Source organism: Macaca nemestrina, chromosome 9 (assembly GCF_043159975.1).
Source record: "Macaca nemestrina isolate mMacNem1 chromosome 9, mMacNem.hap1, whole genome shotgun sequence".
Lineage (NCBI taxonomy): Eukaryota > Metazoa > Chordata > Mammalia > Primates > Cercopithecidae > Macaca > Macaca nemestrina.
The window spans coordinates 64,899,927-64,917,758 of NC_092133.1; the positions used below are offsets into that span (position 1 = coordinate 64,899,927).

Here is a 17,832-nt window from a genome sequence, read left to right on the forward strand (position 1 = left end):
ATTTTAAATAAAAATAACCTATAACTCCATAAGCCTTTATCAGCTTGTGGGTGGGTAGGCAGTGGGAGGGGGTGGGGCACCAATAGGAACTAAGTATTCTAATGTGTTATGCTTTGTTTGTGTAGTGAGGATTTATATATTGATTAACTATAAGACTGATATCTTTTAATCTTTGAGTAGTGACCAAGAGTAAAAAAACATTTTATATTACAAGCCACTATACACATACATAGACATAAGGAAATAATTAGACCTATCTGAAAACAATACTTCCTTTCTTACATGTAACAACAGTAACATTAAAATATTTAAAAGGTTAATATCATTGTAGTTACTCTCTAACAGTCTCTATGATGCATTTTTTATCAGATTTTTAAATTTTTATTTATTTATTTTGAGACAGAGTTTCACTCTTGTTGCCCAGACTGGAGTACAAAGGCATGATCTCGGCTCACTGCAACCTCCACTTCCTAGGTTCAAGCAGTTCTCCTGCCTCAGTCTCCCAAATAGCTGAGATTACAGGCATGCACCACCATCATGCCCAGCAAATTTAGTATTTTTGGTAGAGATGAGGTTTCACCATGTTGGCCAGGCTAGTCTTGAACTCTGGATCTCAGGTGAGATCTGTAGTCCCAGCTACTAAGGAGGCTGAGGTGGGAGGTTGTCTTGAGCCAACCAGCTAGGTTTTCTTTCTAAATATTATATGATAAAAGTATCTGTCTCTTTTTGGCTCTCTGAGCAGCACCATGGTTGTTGGCAAGAATAAGCCCCTTATGAAAGGTGGCACAAAGGGAGCCAAGAAGAAAGTGCTTGATCCATTTTCTAAGAAAGATTGGTATAATGTGAAAGCATCTGCCGTGTTCAATATAAGAAATATTGGGAAGACACAAGTCACCAGGACCCAAGGAACCATAATTGAATCTGATGGCCTCAAGGGTCATGTGTTTGAAGTGAGTCTTGCTGATTTGCAGAATGATAAAGTTGCATTTAGAAAATTCAAGCTGATTACTGAAGATGTTCAGGGCAATAATTGCCTGATTAGCTTCCCTGGCATGGATCTTACCCATGACAAAATGTGTTCCATGGTCAAGAAATGGCAGACAATGATTGAAGCTCATGTCAATATCAAGACGACTGGTGCTTACTTGCTTCATGTGTTCTGTGTTGGTTTTACTAAAAAATGCAACAATCGGATACGGAAGACCTCTTATGCTTAGCACCAACGGTTCGGCCAAATCCAGAACAAGATGATGGAAATCATGACCCAAGAGGTGCAGACAAATTACTTGAAAGAAGTGGTCAATAAATTGAGGATTGGAAAAGACATAGAAAAAATTCTTGCCAATCTGTCCTCTCCATGATGTCTTTGTTAGAAAGGTTAAAGTGCTGAAGAAGCCTAGCTTTGAATTGGGGAAACTCATGGAGCTTATTGTGAAGGTAGTAGCTCTGGAAAAGCCGCTGAGGATGAAACAGGTGCTAAAGTAGAACGAGCTGATGGATATGAACCACCAGTCCAAGAATCTGTTTAAAGTTCAGACTTATAATAGTGGCCAATAAAAAGTCATATTTGTGGGGGGAAAGAAGTATCTGTTAGTTTATAAATATAAAGGATCTTCAAAACATTCAAGGAAAATGCATATTATGAATAAACTATGCATGGATTTCATAATATTTTTTTACCAAAATAAAATACTAACTTGTAACATGCCTGAATGGAGTCTCATTTGAAGCACTAAGAAGGATAACATGTCAGTTTATAAACTGCCTCTATCAGAGCGACATGAATTGTGCTAAAATTGAAGCAAGAACAAACATCGAATTTCTGGTGAAGCTTGGGTGGAAGAATGATAAATTCATTGATGCCTTCTAAAAAGCTTATGGGCAATGTCATAAAGAAATCTGCAGTTTACAAATGGATAGCTCATTTTAAGAACGGATGGGACGATTTTGAAGATGAAGGCTAAAGCAGCAAACTATCCATGTAGTTTTATTTTATTTTATTTTTTTATTTTTATTTTTTGAATCTGGGTCTCGCTTTGTCATCCAGGCTGGAGTGCAGTGGTGTGATCTCGGCTCACTCACTGGACCTGAGCTCAAGTGATCCGCCTGACTCAGCCTCTCAAAGTGCTGGCATTACAGGCATGAGACACAGTGGTCAGGCAGCTTTTTAGAAATTAAGATAAAATCGGCCCTCTCTGGCTGTTTAAGGAAAAATATTTGGCCCAAGATCAGTGACAGTCCCTACTCCTTGCCAGGTGCCCAATTAATACCTAGGCTATTTTATAAAGCTATTTTGTTGTTTAAAGTTTCACTCTTATTGCCCAGGCTGGCATGCAATGGCTTGATCTCAGCTTACTGCAACCTCCACCTCCTGGGTTCAAGCGATTCACCTGCCCCAGCCTTCTGAGTAGCTGGGATTATAAGTGCCCAACACCACACCCAGCTAATTTTTTGTATATTTAGTAGAGACGGTGTTTCACCAGGATGGTCTCAATCTCCTGACCTCGTGATCCACCCACCTTGGCCTCCCAAAGTGCTAGGATTACAGGCGTGAGTCACCGTGCCTGGCCTGGCCTTGTTTGTTTGTTTGTTTGTTTGTTTGTTTGTTTGTTTGTTTTGAGACGGAATCTTGCTCTGTTGCCCAGGCTGGAGTGCAGCGGCGCAATCTCGGCTTACTGCGAGCTCCACCTCCCAGGTTCACACCATTCTCCTGCCTCAGCCTCCCGAGTAGCTAGGACTACAGGCGCCCTGCACCACGCCCGGCCAATTTTTTTGTATTTTTAATAGAGACGGGGTTTCACCGTGTTAGCCAGGATGTGTATTTTTCTTTTTAGTAGAGATTCGCCCAGCCAGAATCAAAGAGTTTTAAGGAGAAGAGTGACATACTTAAACTTGCCCTTGAATGAGATCCCTCTAGATGCTGTTTGAACAATAGACTAAATGTAACCAAGAGTAGATTTAGCAAGAGGAGCCAACTATCCATGAGCACAATCCATGGAGGGGATAGTGGTGACTTAAATTATAAGGAGGGGTTTCATCTTTATCATCAGGCACACTGGAAATAGGACCAGGTTTGTAGAGTGGGGGATCAATAATTCACTTTGGATATATTGGTATTGAAATTCCTAAGGGAAATCTACATGGGAATGTCAGGTCAATAATAATGGGAATCTGGAACTTAAGAAATGGTCTAAGTGGTAATTATAGCTACGGATGATGATATGATGGTCCTAGAGATTAGATACAGACAAGAGTGCTAACAGAGGCCTGGTGTGGTGGCTTACATCTGTAATCCCAGTACTTTGGGAGGCCAAGGCAGGTGGATCACTTGAGGTCAGGAGTTTGAGACCAGCCTGGCTAACACGGTGAAACTCTGTCTCTACTGAAAATAAAAAAATTAGCCGGGCATGGTGGTGGGCACCTGTAATTCCAGCTACTCAAGTGCCTAAGGCAGGAGAATTGCTTGAACCTGTGAGGCCGAGGGTGCAGTGAGCTGAGATTGCACCACTGTACCCCCGCCACCACACAGACACACACACAAAATAAGGTAGGAGAGGGAGTTAATCTTGACCACCAATAGGAACATATCTGATACGTAATTCCCCCTGTATCTGATATGCACGTTCATTCTAATGAAATAATTAGAAAGTCAGGATTTTACAATATGAATAATAAGCCTGTAATAGTAAAATAATACTAATAGGGCCAGGCACAGTGGCTCACACCTGTAATCCCAGCACTTTGGGAGGCCGAGGCGGGTGGATAACTTAAGGTCAGGAGTTCAAGACCAGCATGGCCAACATGGTGAAACCCCGTCTCTACTAAAAATGAAAAAAAGTATCCAGGCATGCTGGCACATGCTTGTAATTCCAGCTACTTAGGAGGCTGAGGCAAGAGAATTGCTTGAACCTGGGAGGTGGAGGATGCAGTGAACCGAGATTGTGCTGCTGCACTCGTACTCCGGCCTGGGCGACAGAGTGAAACTCCATCTCAAAAAACTAAAAAATGAAAAATAATCACAGTGGGGCCGGCACTTTGGGAGGCCGAGACAGGCGGATCACGAGGTCAGGAGATCGAGACCATCCTGGCTAACACGGTGAAACCCCGTCTCTACTAAAAAATACAAAAAACTAGCTGGGCGAAGTGGCGGGCTCCTGTAGTCCCAGCTACACGGGAGACTGAGGCAGGAGAATGGTGTAAACCTGGGAGGCGGAGCTTGCAGTGAGCTGAGATCCGGCCACTGCACTCCAGCCCGGGCGACAGAGCAAGATTCTGTCTCAAAAAAAAAAAAAAGAAAAAAGAAAAATAATCACAGTGAACTGTACAAGCTATGAGTTGCTTCTAGTTGTCTACTTTATTTCAGTGCTTCTACAGAATAAATGAGGTAATTTGAGTTGACCTGTTCCTCAGTAAGACTTGTGACTCTGTGTGGTCCATAACAGAATAAATATTATTACAAAATAGAATAAAGTGATATGAGAATATTGAAGAATTTAAACCTGATGCTGCATACAAAAAGTATAGAATTTACATGTGACTTTTGCAGTGTTCATATCAATAGCAGTACACAACTGTTAATATTTCTCTGCATTATTCCACTGGTAGTAAAACGGGGTTACCCAGCCCACTGGATACTTCCAATGATTGAAGACATAAATAGAATTGTTTTAATGGGTATTTAAATCATAATTCTAAAGTTTCTCCCAAATAAACATAATAATTAGTGTGAGAGTTTAGCTAGGGCATGTTTTTAAAGTAAGGTCATGACTTTCCTGGTTTTTTGTTTTGTTTTGTTTTTGTTTTTGTTTTTTGAGACAGAGTCTGCCTCTTTCTCCCAGGCTGGAGTGCAATGCCATGATCTCGGCTCACTGCAATCTCCACCTCTCAGATTCAATAGATTCTCCTGCCTCAGCCTCCCAAATATCTGGGACTACAGGAACATGCCACCACACCTTGCTAATTTTTGTATTTTTAGTAGAGGCTGGGTTTCACCATGTTGGCCAGGCTGGTCTCGAACTTCTGACCTCAGGTGATTCGCCAACTTCAGCCTCCCAAAGTGCCGGGATTACAGGCATGAGCCACTGTGCCCAGCTGACTTTCCTGGTTTTTAAACTACAATGGGTAGGATAAAAGTAGCCTGATTAACAGACAAATCTGTGAATGGATCCTATGAATTTTTTTGTATAATCAAGTCAATACAAATCAATAGGAAACCAAAATGATTATGAGTCACACTTTACTGTTGCTAAGATTGAGGGTTGTCAGAAACCACTAAATAATTGAACTGTTGTGTCTAAATTATTGTATAACTTTGGCTTTTATAATAATTTGATGCATACCAAAGGTTAATTGATTGATATAATGGTCTCCTTTCTGTGTTGATGGCATCTCCTTCCACCAAATCTCACATGAGCACATGAGGCAAAAGCCTCACTCACACTTTTTAGTCCATGTTCTCTATACTTTGTTTTTTTTTAGACAAGATCTGGCCCTGTCACCCAGGCTGGAGTGCAGTGGTATGATCTCATCTCACTGCCACTTCTGCCTCCCAGGTTCAAGCAACCTTCCCATCTCAGCCTCCCAAGTAGCTGGGACTACAAGTAGGCTCCATCACGACTGGCTAATTTTTTTTACTCCTTGGAGAGGTGTGGAGTTTCACCAAGTTCCCCAGACTGGTCTCAAATTCTTGAGCTCAAGTGATCTACCCACCTTGGCCTCTCACAATGTTGGGATTACAGGCGTTAGCCACCACACCTGGCCCTCTATACCCTTCCAATTGATTTCCTAAGAGGTGACTGTTCCTTTACCAGATATCTAAGTTGATGCAGAATGTAATCATTTCTGAAACACTTTCAGTGTTCTTTCAACTATCTGTGTTTCCAAAGGCTCCCTTCTCTGTTTCATTTCTCATACTGTCATCATGGATTTTTTTAATAGAGACTTTTGTGATAGTTTTCCTTTGAAAAAATCTGACGTCTCTATCAGTAGCAATCCAGATTTCTTGAGTGTTAATGGTCCTCATAGTCCTTCCAAGTCTTCTTCAATTTGTAGTTTTTTGTTTTTGTTTTTGTTTGTTTTTTTTTTTTGAGACGGAGTCTCGCTCTGTCGCCCAGGCTGGAGTGCAGTGGCCGGATCTCAGCTCACTGCAAGCTCCGCCTCCCGGGTTTACGCCATTCTCCTGCCTCAGCCTCCCGAGTAGCTGGGACTACAGGCGCCCGCCACCTCGCCCAGCTAGTTTTTTGTATTTTTTAGTAGAGATGGGGTTTCACCATGTCAGCCAGGATGGTCTCGATCTCCTGACCTCGTGATCCGCCCGTCTCAGCCTCCCAAAGTGCTGGGATTACAGGCTTGAGCCACCGCGCCCGGCCAATTTGTAGTTATTATAGTGTGGAAAAGAGAACTGTAGACAACCACTTGCCCACTTACTTCCTTTGATCTGCAGGCATTTACTAAACCTCTCAGTTATCCTGACCTTGCTCTTTTGTAGAGATCATGCATAATATTCCTATTTCATGGTCCATAAGGACACGTGCTTAATTCATAAAGACATATGGATTCCATTTGAAACAGTATGTCACACAAAGTAGGTGTTTTATATATGTACTCTCTCTTCTCGTTATAGAAAATTGTTAACATTGTAACCAAATTACTTGCCGTTTCCCCTTGCCAGCAGGAACGTTGTTTTCATTTATTCCAAGTGCCCAATACTATTGAATAAATATAAATATTTATTTTTCACAACATGAACAGTATTGTAATTTATCTCTAACACTATTTAAATTTCTAATTACAACAGAATTTTCATTTCAAAAGACTTCATTAAAACATAACAATGTCTAATAGTTTAGATGGAAAAAAGAAGCAATGCGATTTTCTGTGGTAGCTATTTCATCAGGGTAAGAATGAATTGTGCAGGCCGGGCGCGGTGGCTCACGCCTGTAATCCCAGCACTTTGGGAGGCCGAGGCGGGCGGATCACGAGGTCAGGAGATCGAGACCATCCTGGCTAACACGGTGAAACCCCGTCTCTACTAAAAATGCAAAAAAATTAGCCGGGTGAGGCGGCGGGCGCCTGTAGTCCCAGCTACTCGGGAGGCTGAGGCAGGAGAATGGCGTGAACCCGGGAGGCGGAGCTTGCAGTGAGCCGAGATCACGCCATTGCACTCCAGCCTGGGCGACTCAGCGAGACTCTGTCTCAAAAAAAAAAAAAAAAAGAATGAATTGTGCATTAACCACCATCACCCATGATTTATGGTTCAGTTGTACCTTAAACACACAAAGGTGCAATTATAAAATAACTAATGGATTATGTTTTCCTATAGGAAAAAAACCTTGAAGATAACCTACAGAGTTTGGCTACACGATTAGCTCCAATTTATAAGCAGTATGCTCCAGTAGCTTACCAAAATCAGGTATGTATTGGTATGAACTTTTTATTTATTTATTAATTTGAGATGGGGTCTTGCTTTGTTGCCCAGGCAGCAGTACAGTGACATGATCAAAGCTTACTGCAAACTCCTAAGCTCAAACTCCAAGTGATCCTCCTGCCTCATCCTCCAAAAATGCTGGGATTACAGATATGCCAGACTGTTTTATATTTTAAAAAGTCATTGTTAGCCGGGCTCATTAGCTCACGCCTCTAATCCCAGAAATTTTGGAGGCCAAGGCATTCGGATCACCTGAGATCAGGAGTTCAAGACTAGCCTGGCCCACATGGTGAAACCCCATCTCAACTAAAAATACAAAACTTAGCCAGGCATGGTGATGTGCACCTGTAGTCCCAGGTAATCAAGAGGCTGAGGCAGGAGAATCACTTGAACCCAGGAGGCGGAGGTTGCATTGAGCTGAGATCATGCCACTGCACTCCAGCCTGGGTGACAGAGCGAAACTGTCTTTAAAAAAAAAAAAAGGTCATTGTTAATAGAAAAATTTTCTTTTTTTTTTTTTTTTTGAGACGGAGTCTCACGCTGTTGCCCAGGCTGGAGTGCAGTGGCGCGATCTCGGCTCACTGTAAGCTCTGCCTCCTGGGTTCACGCCATTCTCCTGCCTCAGCCTCCTGAGTAGCTAGGACTACAGGCGCCCGCCACCGCGCCCGGCTAATTTTTTGTATTTTTAGTAGAGACGGGGTTTCACTGTGGTCTCGATCTCCTGACCTTGTGATCCGCCCACCTCGGCCTCCCAAAGTGCTGGGATTACAGGCTTGAGCCACCGCGCCCGGCTGAAAAATTTTCAAATTTGAACAAATATATACATACATAGCATATATATCTAACATACATATATATAATCTACTTATTGATCTACTCTTTTTTTTTTTTTTTTTTTGACACAGAGTCTTGCTCTTGTTGCCCAGGCTGGAGTCAGCCTCTTGGCTCACTGCAACCTCCGCTTCCCAGTGGGTTCAAGCAGTTCTCCTGCCTCAGCCTCCCGAGTAACTGGGACTACAGGCATGCGCCACCTGGCTAATTTTTGTATTTTTAGTAAAGATGGGGTTTCACCATGTTTCCCAGGCTGGTCTCAAACTCCTGGCCTCAAGTCATCTGCCGGCCTCAAGTGATCTGCCCGCCTCAGCCTCCCAAACTGCTGGGATTACAGGCATGAGCTACCCCGCCCAGCCTCCACCTTTTCATTTTAAAAGGAGTTACAAATTCACTTTCTAGAATAGTTCATGAAATGTGTGTGTATCTTCTTTTTATGGATATTGAAAACTTGCGCTTTTATTGGTCTTTCTTTTTTTTTCTTCTTTCTTTCTTTCTTTCTTTTTTTTTTTTTTTTTTTTTTTTTTGAGACGGAGTCTTGCTGTGCCCCAGGCTGCTCTGCCCCGCCGGTTTCACGCCATTCTCCTGCCTCAGCCTCCCAAGTAGCTGGGACTACAGGCGCCCGCCACCTCACCCGGCTAATTTTCTTGTATTTTTAGTAGAGACGGGGTTTCACCGGGTTAGCCAGGATGGTCTCGATCTCCTGACCTCGTGATCCGCCCATCTCGGCCTCCCAAAGTGCTGGGATTACAGGCTTGAGCCACCGCGCCCGGCCTCTTTTTTTTTTTTTTTTTTTTAGACGGAGTCTCGCTCTGTCACCCAGGCTGGAGTGCAGTGGCTTGATCTTGGCTCACCGCAAGCTCTGCCTCCCGGGTTCACACCATTCTCCTGTCTCGGCCTCCTGAGTAGCTGGGACTACAGGTGCCCGCCACCACGCCCGGCTAATTTTTTGTATTTTGTTTAGTAGAGACGGGGTTTCACCGTGGTAGCCAGGATGGTCTCAATCTCCTGACCTCATGATCTGCCTGCCTTGGCCTCCCAAAATCCTGGGATTACAGGCGTGAGCCACTGCGCCCGGCCTTATTGGTCTTTCTTTCTAATGGAATGATTGAGTCTGTTTTACTTGCTTTTTCATCTCCAACAACAATTAGTATCCTCACCCTGCCTTCCCTTGTAAAGTCATTGATTTTCCTTTTACTCCGTGTATTGTCAAGTGCTTTATCCCGAATGTTGCTAAACTACACCTTCACGACAATAATACACTTAGTCTCGGAAATTACAAAGTATAATTAATTAGAAACTTTGTGAGGAAATTATTTTTACTGTTACTCTTTACTGAAGGCAGGTGATTCCCTTCTCTCTCTTAAGATTGTGCTCCATGCTTTCTTTTCTAGGTGGAATATGAAAATGTTGCCCGAGAATGTCGGCTTGGCAGTAAGGAAGGTCGTCCCTTCTCTGGGGTCACTGCTTGCCTGGACTTCTGTGCTCATCCCCACAGGGACATTCACAACATGAATAATGGAAGCACTGTGGTATGTACCTGTGTGAATTTGTATTCTTTTTTTTTTTTTTTTTTTTTTTGAGACGGAGTCTCGCTCTGTCGCCCAGGCTGGAGTGCAGTGGCGCGATCTCGGCTCACTGCAAGCTCTGCCTCCCGGGTTCACGCCATTCTCCTGCCTCAGCCTCCCGAGTAGCTGGGACTACAGGCGCCCACAACCGCGCCTGGCTAATTTTTTTGTATTTTTAGTAGAGACGGGGTTTCACCATGGTCTCGATCTCCTGACCTTGTGATCCGCCCGCCTCGGCCTCCCAAAGTGCTGGGATTGTGAATTTGTATTCTAAAAGCTCCATCACTATATGCTTAGGCTGCAGTCCTTAAGTATACTATGATGATTATTACTGTGAGAAATCTTAATTTATGTGCTATTAGAAATAAATAAAAAGAAAAAAAGTTAAAAAATAAGAAATAAGTGTATAGTGCAGGTCTTCATTAAATACATTATCTCTGTACTTCTAAAAAGTAACAGGACCAGCCTCAAACATTTTGTTGAAAGTCTATGTTATATATTTAATTGTGGTGTGTTTGCTGGGAGGCAGGAGTACTTTTTTTTTTTTTTTTTTTTGAGATGGAGTCTCACTCTGTTGCCCGGGCTGGAGTACAGTGGCGCAATCTGAGCTCACTGCAACCTCTGCCTTCTGGGTTCACACCATTCTCCTGCTTTAGCCTCCCGAGTAGCTGGGACTACAGGCACTCACCACCATGCCCGGCCGATTTTTTTTTGTATTTTTAGTAGAGACGGGATTTCACTGTGTTAGCCAGGATGGTCTTGTTCTCATAACCTCGTGATCCACCCGCCTTGGTCTCCCAAAGTGCTGGGATTACAGGTGTGAGCCACCGCGACCAGCCAATTTTTTAAAGTAACAATTCTCTGCTATCAGACTAGTAGGTATGAAGTTGAGCAGGTTACTTAATATTTGCTTTTGCCATCTGCACTTCAGGGTTTTTGTGAGGCAACTATGCCAGTTATCATCAATATTTGCATTCAGGTATGCCTACTATGTTTATAGTTACATAAATCATCACATGTCCATCGCCTGAAGTCAATTAAGAAATACGTAAATTAGGCAGAAGACCCAGTGGAAAATCTTGTAATAGTCTTTTTGTCTGTTTGCTTCACCTAATTATCTTCCTGTCATCTAGTAAAGCGAGATCAATAGAGAGCAATTGCTTTTGTTTTTCTGCTGCACCAGTGTTTTAGGTTTGCCAGATAATTCTGAAACCTTCATTAAGTCTTGGCTGCAGGATGAGCATGTTGGCTCACGTCTGTAATCCCACCTACTTAGGAGGCCAAGATAGGAGGATTGCTTGAGCCCCGGGAGTTCTAGACCAGCCTAGGCAATAAGACCCCGTCTCTTTAAAATATACAATTAAAAAAAAATTTTTTTTTTTTTTAGATTTAGCTATAACATCTTATAGTGTGATCGAAAGTATATGATTGGATCTATCAACAGGCAGTCTTCCTTGCTTGGTCTGTCTGTAGAAGAGTATTAGTGATAGATTAAGCCACAATAACCTTTTTCTTTTTCTTTTTTTTTTTTTTTTTGCATATCATTTCTGTATACAAAAATGTTTTGTAGATCTTTGAGACCAATGTTATTTCCAAGTGTTGAAGTTATGTAAATCCAGCCTGGTAAATATGAACCAGGCAGTGGTTCATCACCATCACTTGGCCGGGACATTTTACCTGAATTACAGAATATCTGTGATCAGGTTGAAGTCAGTTCAGAGTCAAGTGAAGTTTCAGTTTCTCCTCTCTGTGCCCTTTGACTTCCAGTGCCTGGATTACTCACGCAATGAGGGTCTTATCCAGAACTTGACATCACTCCAAATTCCCCCATCTTCAAACATGTGAACTCTTGAAATTCTACCACTCCCTCTCCCTTCACCCTGTTTTACCATACTTTCTTTCTTTCTTTTTCTTTTTTTTTAATTGGTTTACTTTCTACTCCTGTGGTAACTATCCTTTCTAATTATGCTCCTTATGTCAACTCCTTATGTGCTTCTTAGTCTCTCTGTGGCCAATTAAATTGGTTCCAGTAAACATTTATTGATGTGACATTCTGATTTTCAGCATGACTGTTACTAAGTATGAACAGATTACTACCATGACAGTTTAATATTGCAGGCTTTGGCCAGGCACCATGGCTCATGCCTTCATGCCTGTAATCCCAGCACTTTGGGATGCTGAGGTGGAAGGATTGCTTGAATCCAGGATCTTGAGTGTAGCCTGGGCAGCTTTGTGAGACCCTGTCTCTACAATTAAAAAAAAAAAAAATTAGCTATGCACAATGATACACACCTGTATTCCCAGCTACTCGAGAGACTGAGGCAGGAGAAACACTCAAACCCAGGAGTTTGAGGCTGAAACATATATTTATATTTTAGACTTTGCTGAAAAATGTGACTATAGATTTTTTTTTAAAAAAACTGAAATTTTTTAACCTTTAACTTTGCTTTACCTTGGTATCTATCAAGTTCTATCATGAATCCAAAAATGCTTTGGAAATCAAATCTGTTTATTTCCTTTATCTCCAGTCTTTGCTATCATTGAAAGGTTTTATAGCTCCAGGATATGTGTTTTTAATATAAAATAAAGAAAACATTTGATAGGTTTCTGCTGGATTTTTAATATTTGAAAATTAATTTAGCTGGGCCTAGTGGCTCACACCTGTAATCCCAGCTCTCTGGGAGGCCGAGGTGGGCAGATCACTTAAGGAAAATTAATTACAATTAAAATAGTTTTATAATAAAATATTAGTTTTTAAAGCAGAATATTAATATTAGGTATCAAAAGTCAGGAATCACTATAGTGTCTATAGTTCTGTATTTTCGTTTCTCTATAATAAATATAACCTTTAATGTAAGGAGGAGGGCTAAAATAGGTTGCATTTAAGATTTAAAAATTGGCTATTAATATTTCATATCCAAAGAAAGGCAAATTTATTGATATTTATTGATATGGTTCCTCACTGGAATAGAGCAACAATGGAACAGAAAATTAAAAACATTTTTTTAAACTGTTAGCATGTAAGTCTTTCTGGAAAGAGAAATCAGTTATGTCCCCACTATCCAAGGAATGTGACATTCTTGAAATACCGGAAACAGGGTGCTCTGTGAGCTAAAATCGTATCTTCCTAATAAGTTATAGTTAATATGGGCCGGGCACGGTGGCTCACGCCTGTAATCCCAGCACTTTGGGAGGCCGAGATGGGCGGATCACGAGGTCAGGAGATCGAGACCATCCTGACTAAAACGGTGAAACCCCGTCTCTACTAAAAACACAAAAAAAAATTAGCCGGGGCCGGGCGCGGTGGCTCAAGCCTGTAATCCCAGCACTTTGGGAGGCCGAGACGGGCGGATCACGAGGTCAGGAGATCGAGACCATCCTGGCTAACACGGTGAAACCCCGTCTCTACTAAAAAATACAAAAAACTAGCCGGGCGAGGTGGCGGGCGCCTGTAGTCCCAGCTACTCGGGAGGCTGAGGCAGGAGAATGGCGTAAACCCGGGAGGCGGAGCTTGCAGTGAGCTGAGATCCGGCCACTGCACTCCAGCCTGGGCAACAGAGCGAGACTCCGTCTCAAAAAAAAAAAAAAAAAAAAAAAAATTAGCCGGGCGCGGTGGCGGGCGCCTGTAGTCCCAGCCACACGGGAGGCTGAGGCAGGAGAATGGCGTGAACCCGGGAGGCGAAGCTTGCAGTGAGTGGAGATCGATCCACTGCACTCCAGCCTGGGAGACAGAGCAAGACTCCGTCTCAAAAAAAAAAAAAGTTAATATGAACACTAATAAACACAGTTCAATAGCCGTTCCTTAATTTAGGCAATGAAGTAAGATGAAATGTAACAAGAATGTTTAATATAAAAAATAGGTAAGTATTTTGTAATATTATAATTTACTTAGAAAATTAACTAAATATTACTCTGATCTGCCTACAAACAGCTGGGAAGTTACTATGATTGAACAGAGTTGGGTGGCTTGATATAAAATAATAATATACCATCATCAACCAACTGAATATAAAATGGGAATACAAATCTCTTTCCCAAAGGTAACAAAACGAAGGTAGGAATAGCCACAATGAATGTGCATGGCCCCTATATCTTTCCCCTTTCATGTTTTTCTCCCTATCAGGTGTGTACTTTAACTCGAGAAGATAACCGCTCTTTGGGCGTTATTCCTCAAGATGAGCAGCTCCATGTGCTACCTCTTTATAAGCTTTCAGACACAGATGAGTTTGGCTCCAAGGAGGGAATGGAAGCCAAGATCAAATCTGGGGCCATCGAGGTCCTGGCACCCCGCCGCAAAAAAAGAACGTGTTTCACTCAGCCTGTTCCCCGTTCTGGGAAGAAGAGGGCTGCGATGATGTCGGAGGTTCTTGCGCATAAGATAAGGGCAGTGGAGAAGAAACCTATTCCCCGAGTCAAGCGGAAGAATAACTCAACAACAACAAACAACAGTAAGGCTTCGTCACTGCCAGCCTTAGGTGAGCCTTGTGGAACCTGCTAATCTCTGCACAACTTTGATGGATAGAAGTGTTTGGATTTTGCCTTGCACATTATTTGTTTAGAGTTGAAACTAAGACACTGAATATATTTTTACATATGCCAGAAGCAAAAGTCAACAAAAAAGTGACCCATCAGTATTTCTTGGTAATTTTTTCTACTTATCCTTTTTAAAACTTTCACATATTCTTTTTTTTTTTTTTTTTTTTTGAGACGGAGTCTCGCTCTGTCACCCAGGCTGGAGTGCAGTGGCGCGATCTCGGCTCACTGCAAGCTCCGCCTCCCAGGTTTACGCCATTCTCCTGCCTCAGCCTCCCAAGTAGCTGGGACTACAGGCGCCCGCCACCTCGCCCGGCTAGTTTTTTGTATTTTTAGTAGAGACGGGGTTTCACCATGTTAGCCAGGATAGTCTCGATCTCCTGACCTCGTGATCCACCCGCCTCGGCCTCCCAAAGTGCTGGGATTACAGGCTTGAGCCACCGTGCCCGGCCCACATATTCTTTTTTATGGCATTGGGAAGGGTCTCACTTTATTGCCCAGGCTGGCTTGGCACACCTTGGCTTAAGCAATAATCCCACCTCAGCCTCCTCCAGAGTAGCTGGAACTGCAGGCACACACCACTGTGTCCAGCTAATTTTAACATGTTCTTATCATTTTTCCTGTGAATTTCCCCATCTAATTTGAAGCCCTGCTCATTGTTGTTGGCATAGATAAGAGACATGACTTTCTGGATGCCGTCCTTGATCACCTTTACCCTCAATTTAAGCAATAATTAAACAAATATTACTAAACGCCACTTTCAACAGTGGTATTGTGGGTTGTTGTTGTTGCTGCTGTTTTTGTTTTTTTTGTTGTTGTTGTTTTGGGTTTTTGTTTTGTTTTGTTTTGTTTTTTTTGAGACGGAGTCTTGCTGGGTTGCCCAGGCTGGAGTGCAGTGGCCTGATATCAGCTCACTGCGAGCTCAGCCTCCCGAGTAGCTGGGACTATTGGCGCCTGCCAAATTTTTTGTATTTTTTAGTAGAGACGGGGTTTTACCAGGTTAGCTAGGATGGTCTCGATCTCCTGACCTCATGATCCGCCCGCCTCGGCCTCCCAAAGTGCTGGGATTACAGGCTTGAGCCACCGCGCCCAGCCAATTGTTTTGTTTTTGTTTGTGGAGACAAGGTCTTGCTCTGTAGCCCAGGCTGGAATACATGCAGTGGCGTGATCTTTGTTCACCACAGCCTCAACCTTCCAGGCTCAAGCAGTCCTCCCACCTCAGCCTCCCAAGTAGCTGAGACTGTAGTGCGTGTGCCACTGTGCCTAGCTAATTATTGTATTTTTTATAGAGATAGAGTTTCACCTGTTTCCCAGGCTGATCTGGAACTCCTGGACTCACATGATCCTCCCAAATTGGTGTAATTACAGGCATGAGCCATCACGCCTGGCTTGATTTGTTGATTATAAAGTCTCATTAGTTTTGGTTTTGGATTTTGGGTTTTTTTTTGTTTTGTTTTGTTTTGTTTGAGACGGAGTCTCGCTGTGTCGCCCAGGCTGGAGTGCAGTGGCCGGATCTCAGCTCACTGCAAGCTCTGCCTCCTGGGTTTTTACACCATTCTCCTGCCTCAGCCTCCCTAGTAGCCGGGACTACAGGCGCCCGCCACCTCGCCCGGCTAGTTTTTTGTATTTTTTAGTAGAGACGGGGTTTCACCGTGTTAGCCAGGATGGTCTCGAACTCCTGACCTCGTGATCCGCCTGTCTCGGCCTCCCAAAGTGCCGGGATTACAGGCTTGAGCCACCGCGCCCGGCCAAGGGGTTTTTTTTTTTGAGAGACAGAGTCTTGCTATGTTGCCAAAGCTGGAACACAATGGCTATTCACAGACACAATCATAGCACAATGCTGCCTCAAACTCCTGGGATCCCATGGGAACCTCTCTATTAGCTAGAAGTATAGGTGTGCACCACACCTGGCTCTTATCAGCTTTTCACCTAATATATATTTTGAGACGGAGTTTCACTCTGTCACCCAGGCTGGAGTGCAGTGGTACCATCTCGGCTCACTGCAACCTCTACCTCCTTGATTTAGGTGATTCTCCTTCCTCAGCCTCCCGAGTAGCTGGGAGTACAGGTGCCCGCCACCATGCCCAGCTAATTTTTGTATTTTTAGTTGAGATGGGGTTTCACCATGTTGGCCAGACAGGTCTTAAACGCCTGACCTCAAGTGATCCACCCACCTCGGGCTCCCAAAGTGGTGAGATTACAGGTGTGAGCCACCACGCCAGGCCGGCTTCTCAGTTCTTTTGCCACAATCTCAATTGCCTTTGATAGCTTTCTTAATTTCTGTAACAAGTTGTTCCAGGCTCATCTATATAATTCTGCCCCATATTTAAAATCAGCCGTTTCTTTGATAAGCCTATAGAAGGAACAAAAAAAACATGAATTCATACTGACATTCAAAATTAACATTATAATGTATTCCTTAGCTTCTTTCATTTTTACATTTATGAGTAGTTGTTTATTTGTTTTTATAACATGCGCAGAGTTGGCAGTGCAGGCATTTATATAATGCTGAAAGAAATGTAATACAGACAAATACTGAGAAGAAATGTATAGTCCCAGATATTTGTAAGCATAATGTGCAATACTTGGGCCATAATGTCTGTTTCTTTTGTAATTCTACCCCTCGGTCATTTAGTCTTTCCTTCCCATCATTTACCTTCTGTGGACTTCTTAACCTCTATAGTAATAGTGCCACTGATAACAGCAGACGTTTCCTGATGTACCATTGCTGGATCTTATATATGCATTATCTTTAGAAGTCAGAGCTCTCATGACTCCAGGTTGTAGCATCTGAGAGGAGAACTGCAGAGCTTCTGAAATTGATCAATGTTTATTATATTATCAATGTATTATATTTTTAATTACTTTAAAACATGGCTGCTTTACCTTTTCTTGGTCCTAAGATTTGCTAGTTTTGCACTTCCAAATATTTTTTTTAGAAGTTCACAACAGGAGCCAGGCGTGGTGGCTCACGCCTGTAATCCCATCACTTTGGGAGGCAGAGGCGGGCAGATCACGAGGTCAGGAGTTCGAGACCATCCTGGTCAATGTGGTGAAACCCTGTCTCTACTAAAATACAAAAAATTAGCCAGACAGGCATGGTGGAGATTGAGACTATTCTGGCCAACATGGGGAAACCCCGTCTGTACTAAAATACAAAAAATTAGCCTGGTGTGGCAGTGTGTGCTTATAGTCCCAGCTACTTGGGAAGCTGAGATAGGGGACCCACTTGAACCCAGGAGGCAGAGATTGCAGTGAGCCGGGATCGCACCACTGCACTCTAGCCTGGGCGACAGATTGAGACTCCATCTCAAAAAAAAAAAAAAAGAACTTCATAACAGGAAGAATGTCCCCAAGGAAAATATTCCCATTGGATGTGACATTTGTGTGGATGTGTCAGAGCAAATAACCCACAGTTGACATCTTGAGAGTAATGCTCTACTTCCTTAATGAGAAGGACACTAAGCTGAAATA

General features: G+C 42.9%; 1 protein-coding gene and 1 pseudogene across 9 annotated transcripts in view; both read left to right on the plus strand.

Moving 5' to 3' along the window:
- The window catches only part of LOC105466117 (tet methylcytosine dioxygenase 1), a 149,801-nt gene that overhangs the window by 120,770 nt on the left and 11,199 nt on the right, over positions 1 to 17,832 (plus strand). For all 9 annotated transcript variants that reach the window (XM_011715068.3, XM_011715069.3, XM_071069638.1 and 6 more), the window contains 3 exons: positions 7,322 to 7,411; positions 9,652 to 9,789; positions 13,949 to 14,300. In XM_011715068.3, the coding sequence (XP_011713370.2) occupies positions 7,322 to 7,411; positions 9,652 to 9,789; positions 13,949 to 14,300 (580 nt within the window). The remainder of the gene's footprint in view (positions 1 to 7,321; positions 7,412 to 9,651; positions 9,790 to 13,948; positions 14,301 to 17,832) is intronic.
- On the plus strand, positions 78 to 6,075 carry LOC139356251 (small ribosomal subunit protein eS1-like; annotated as a pseudogene).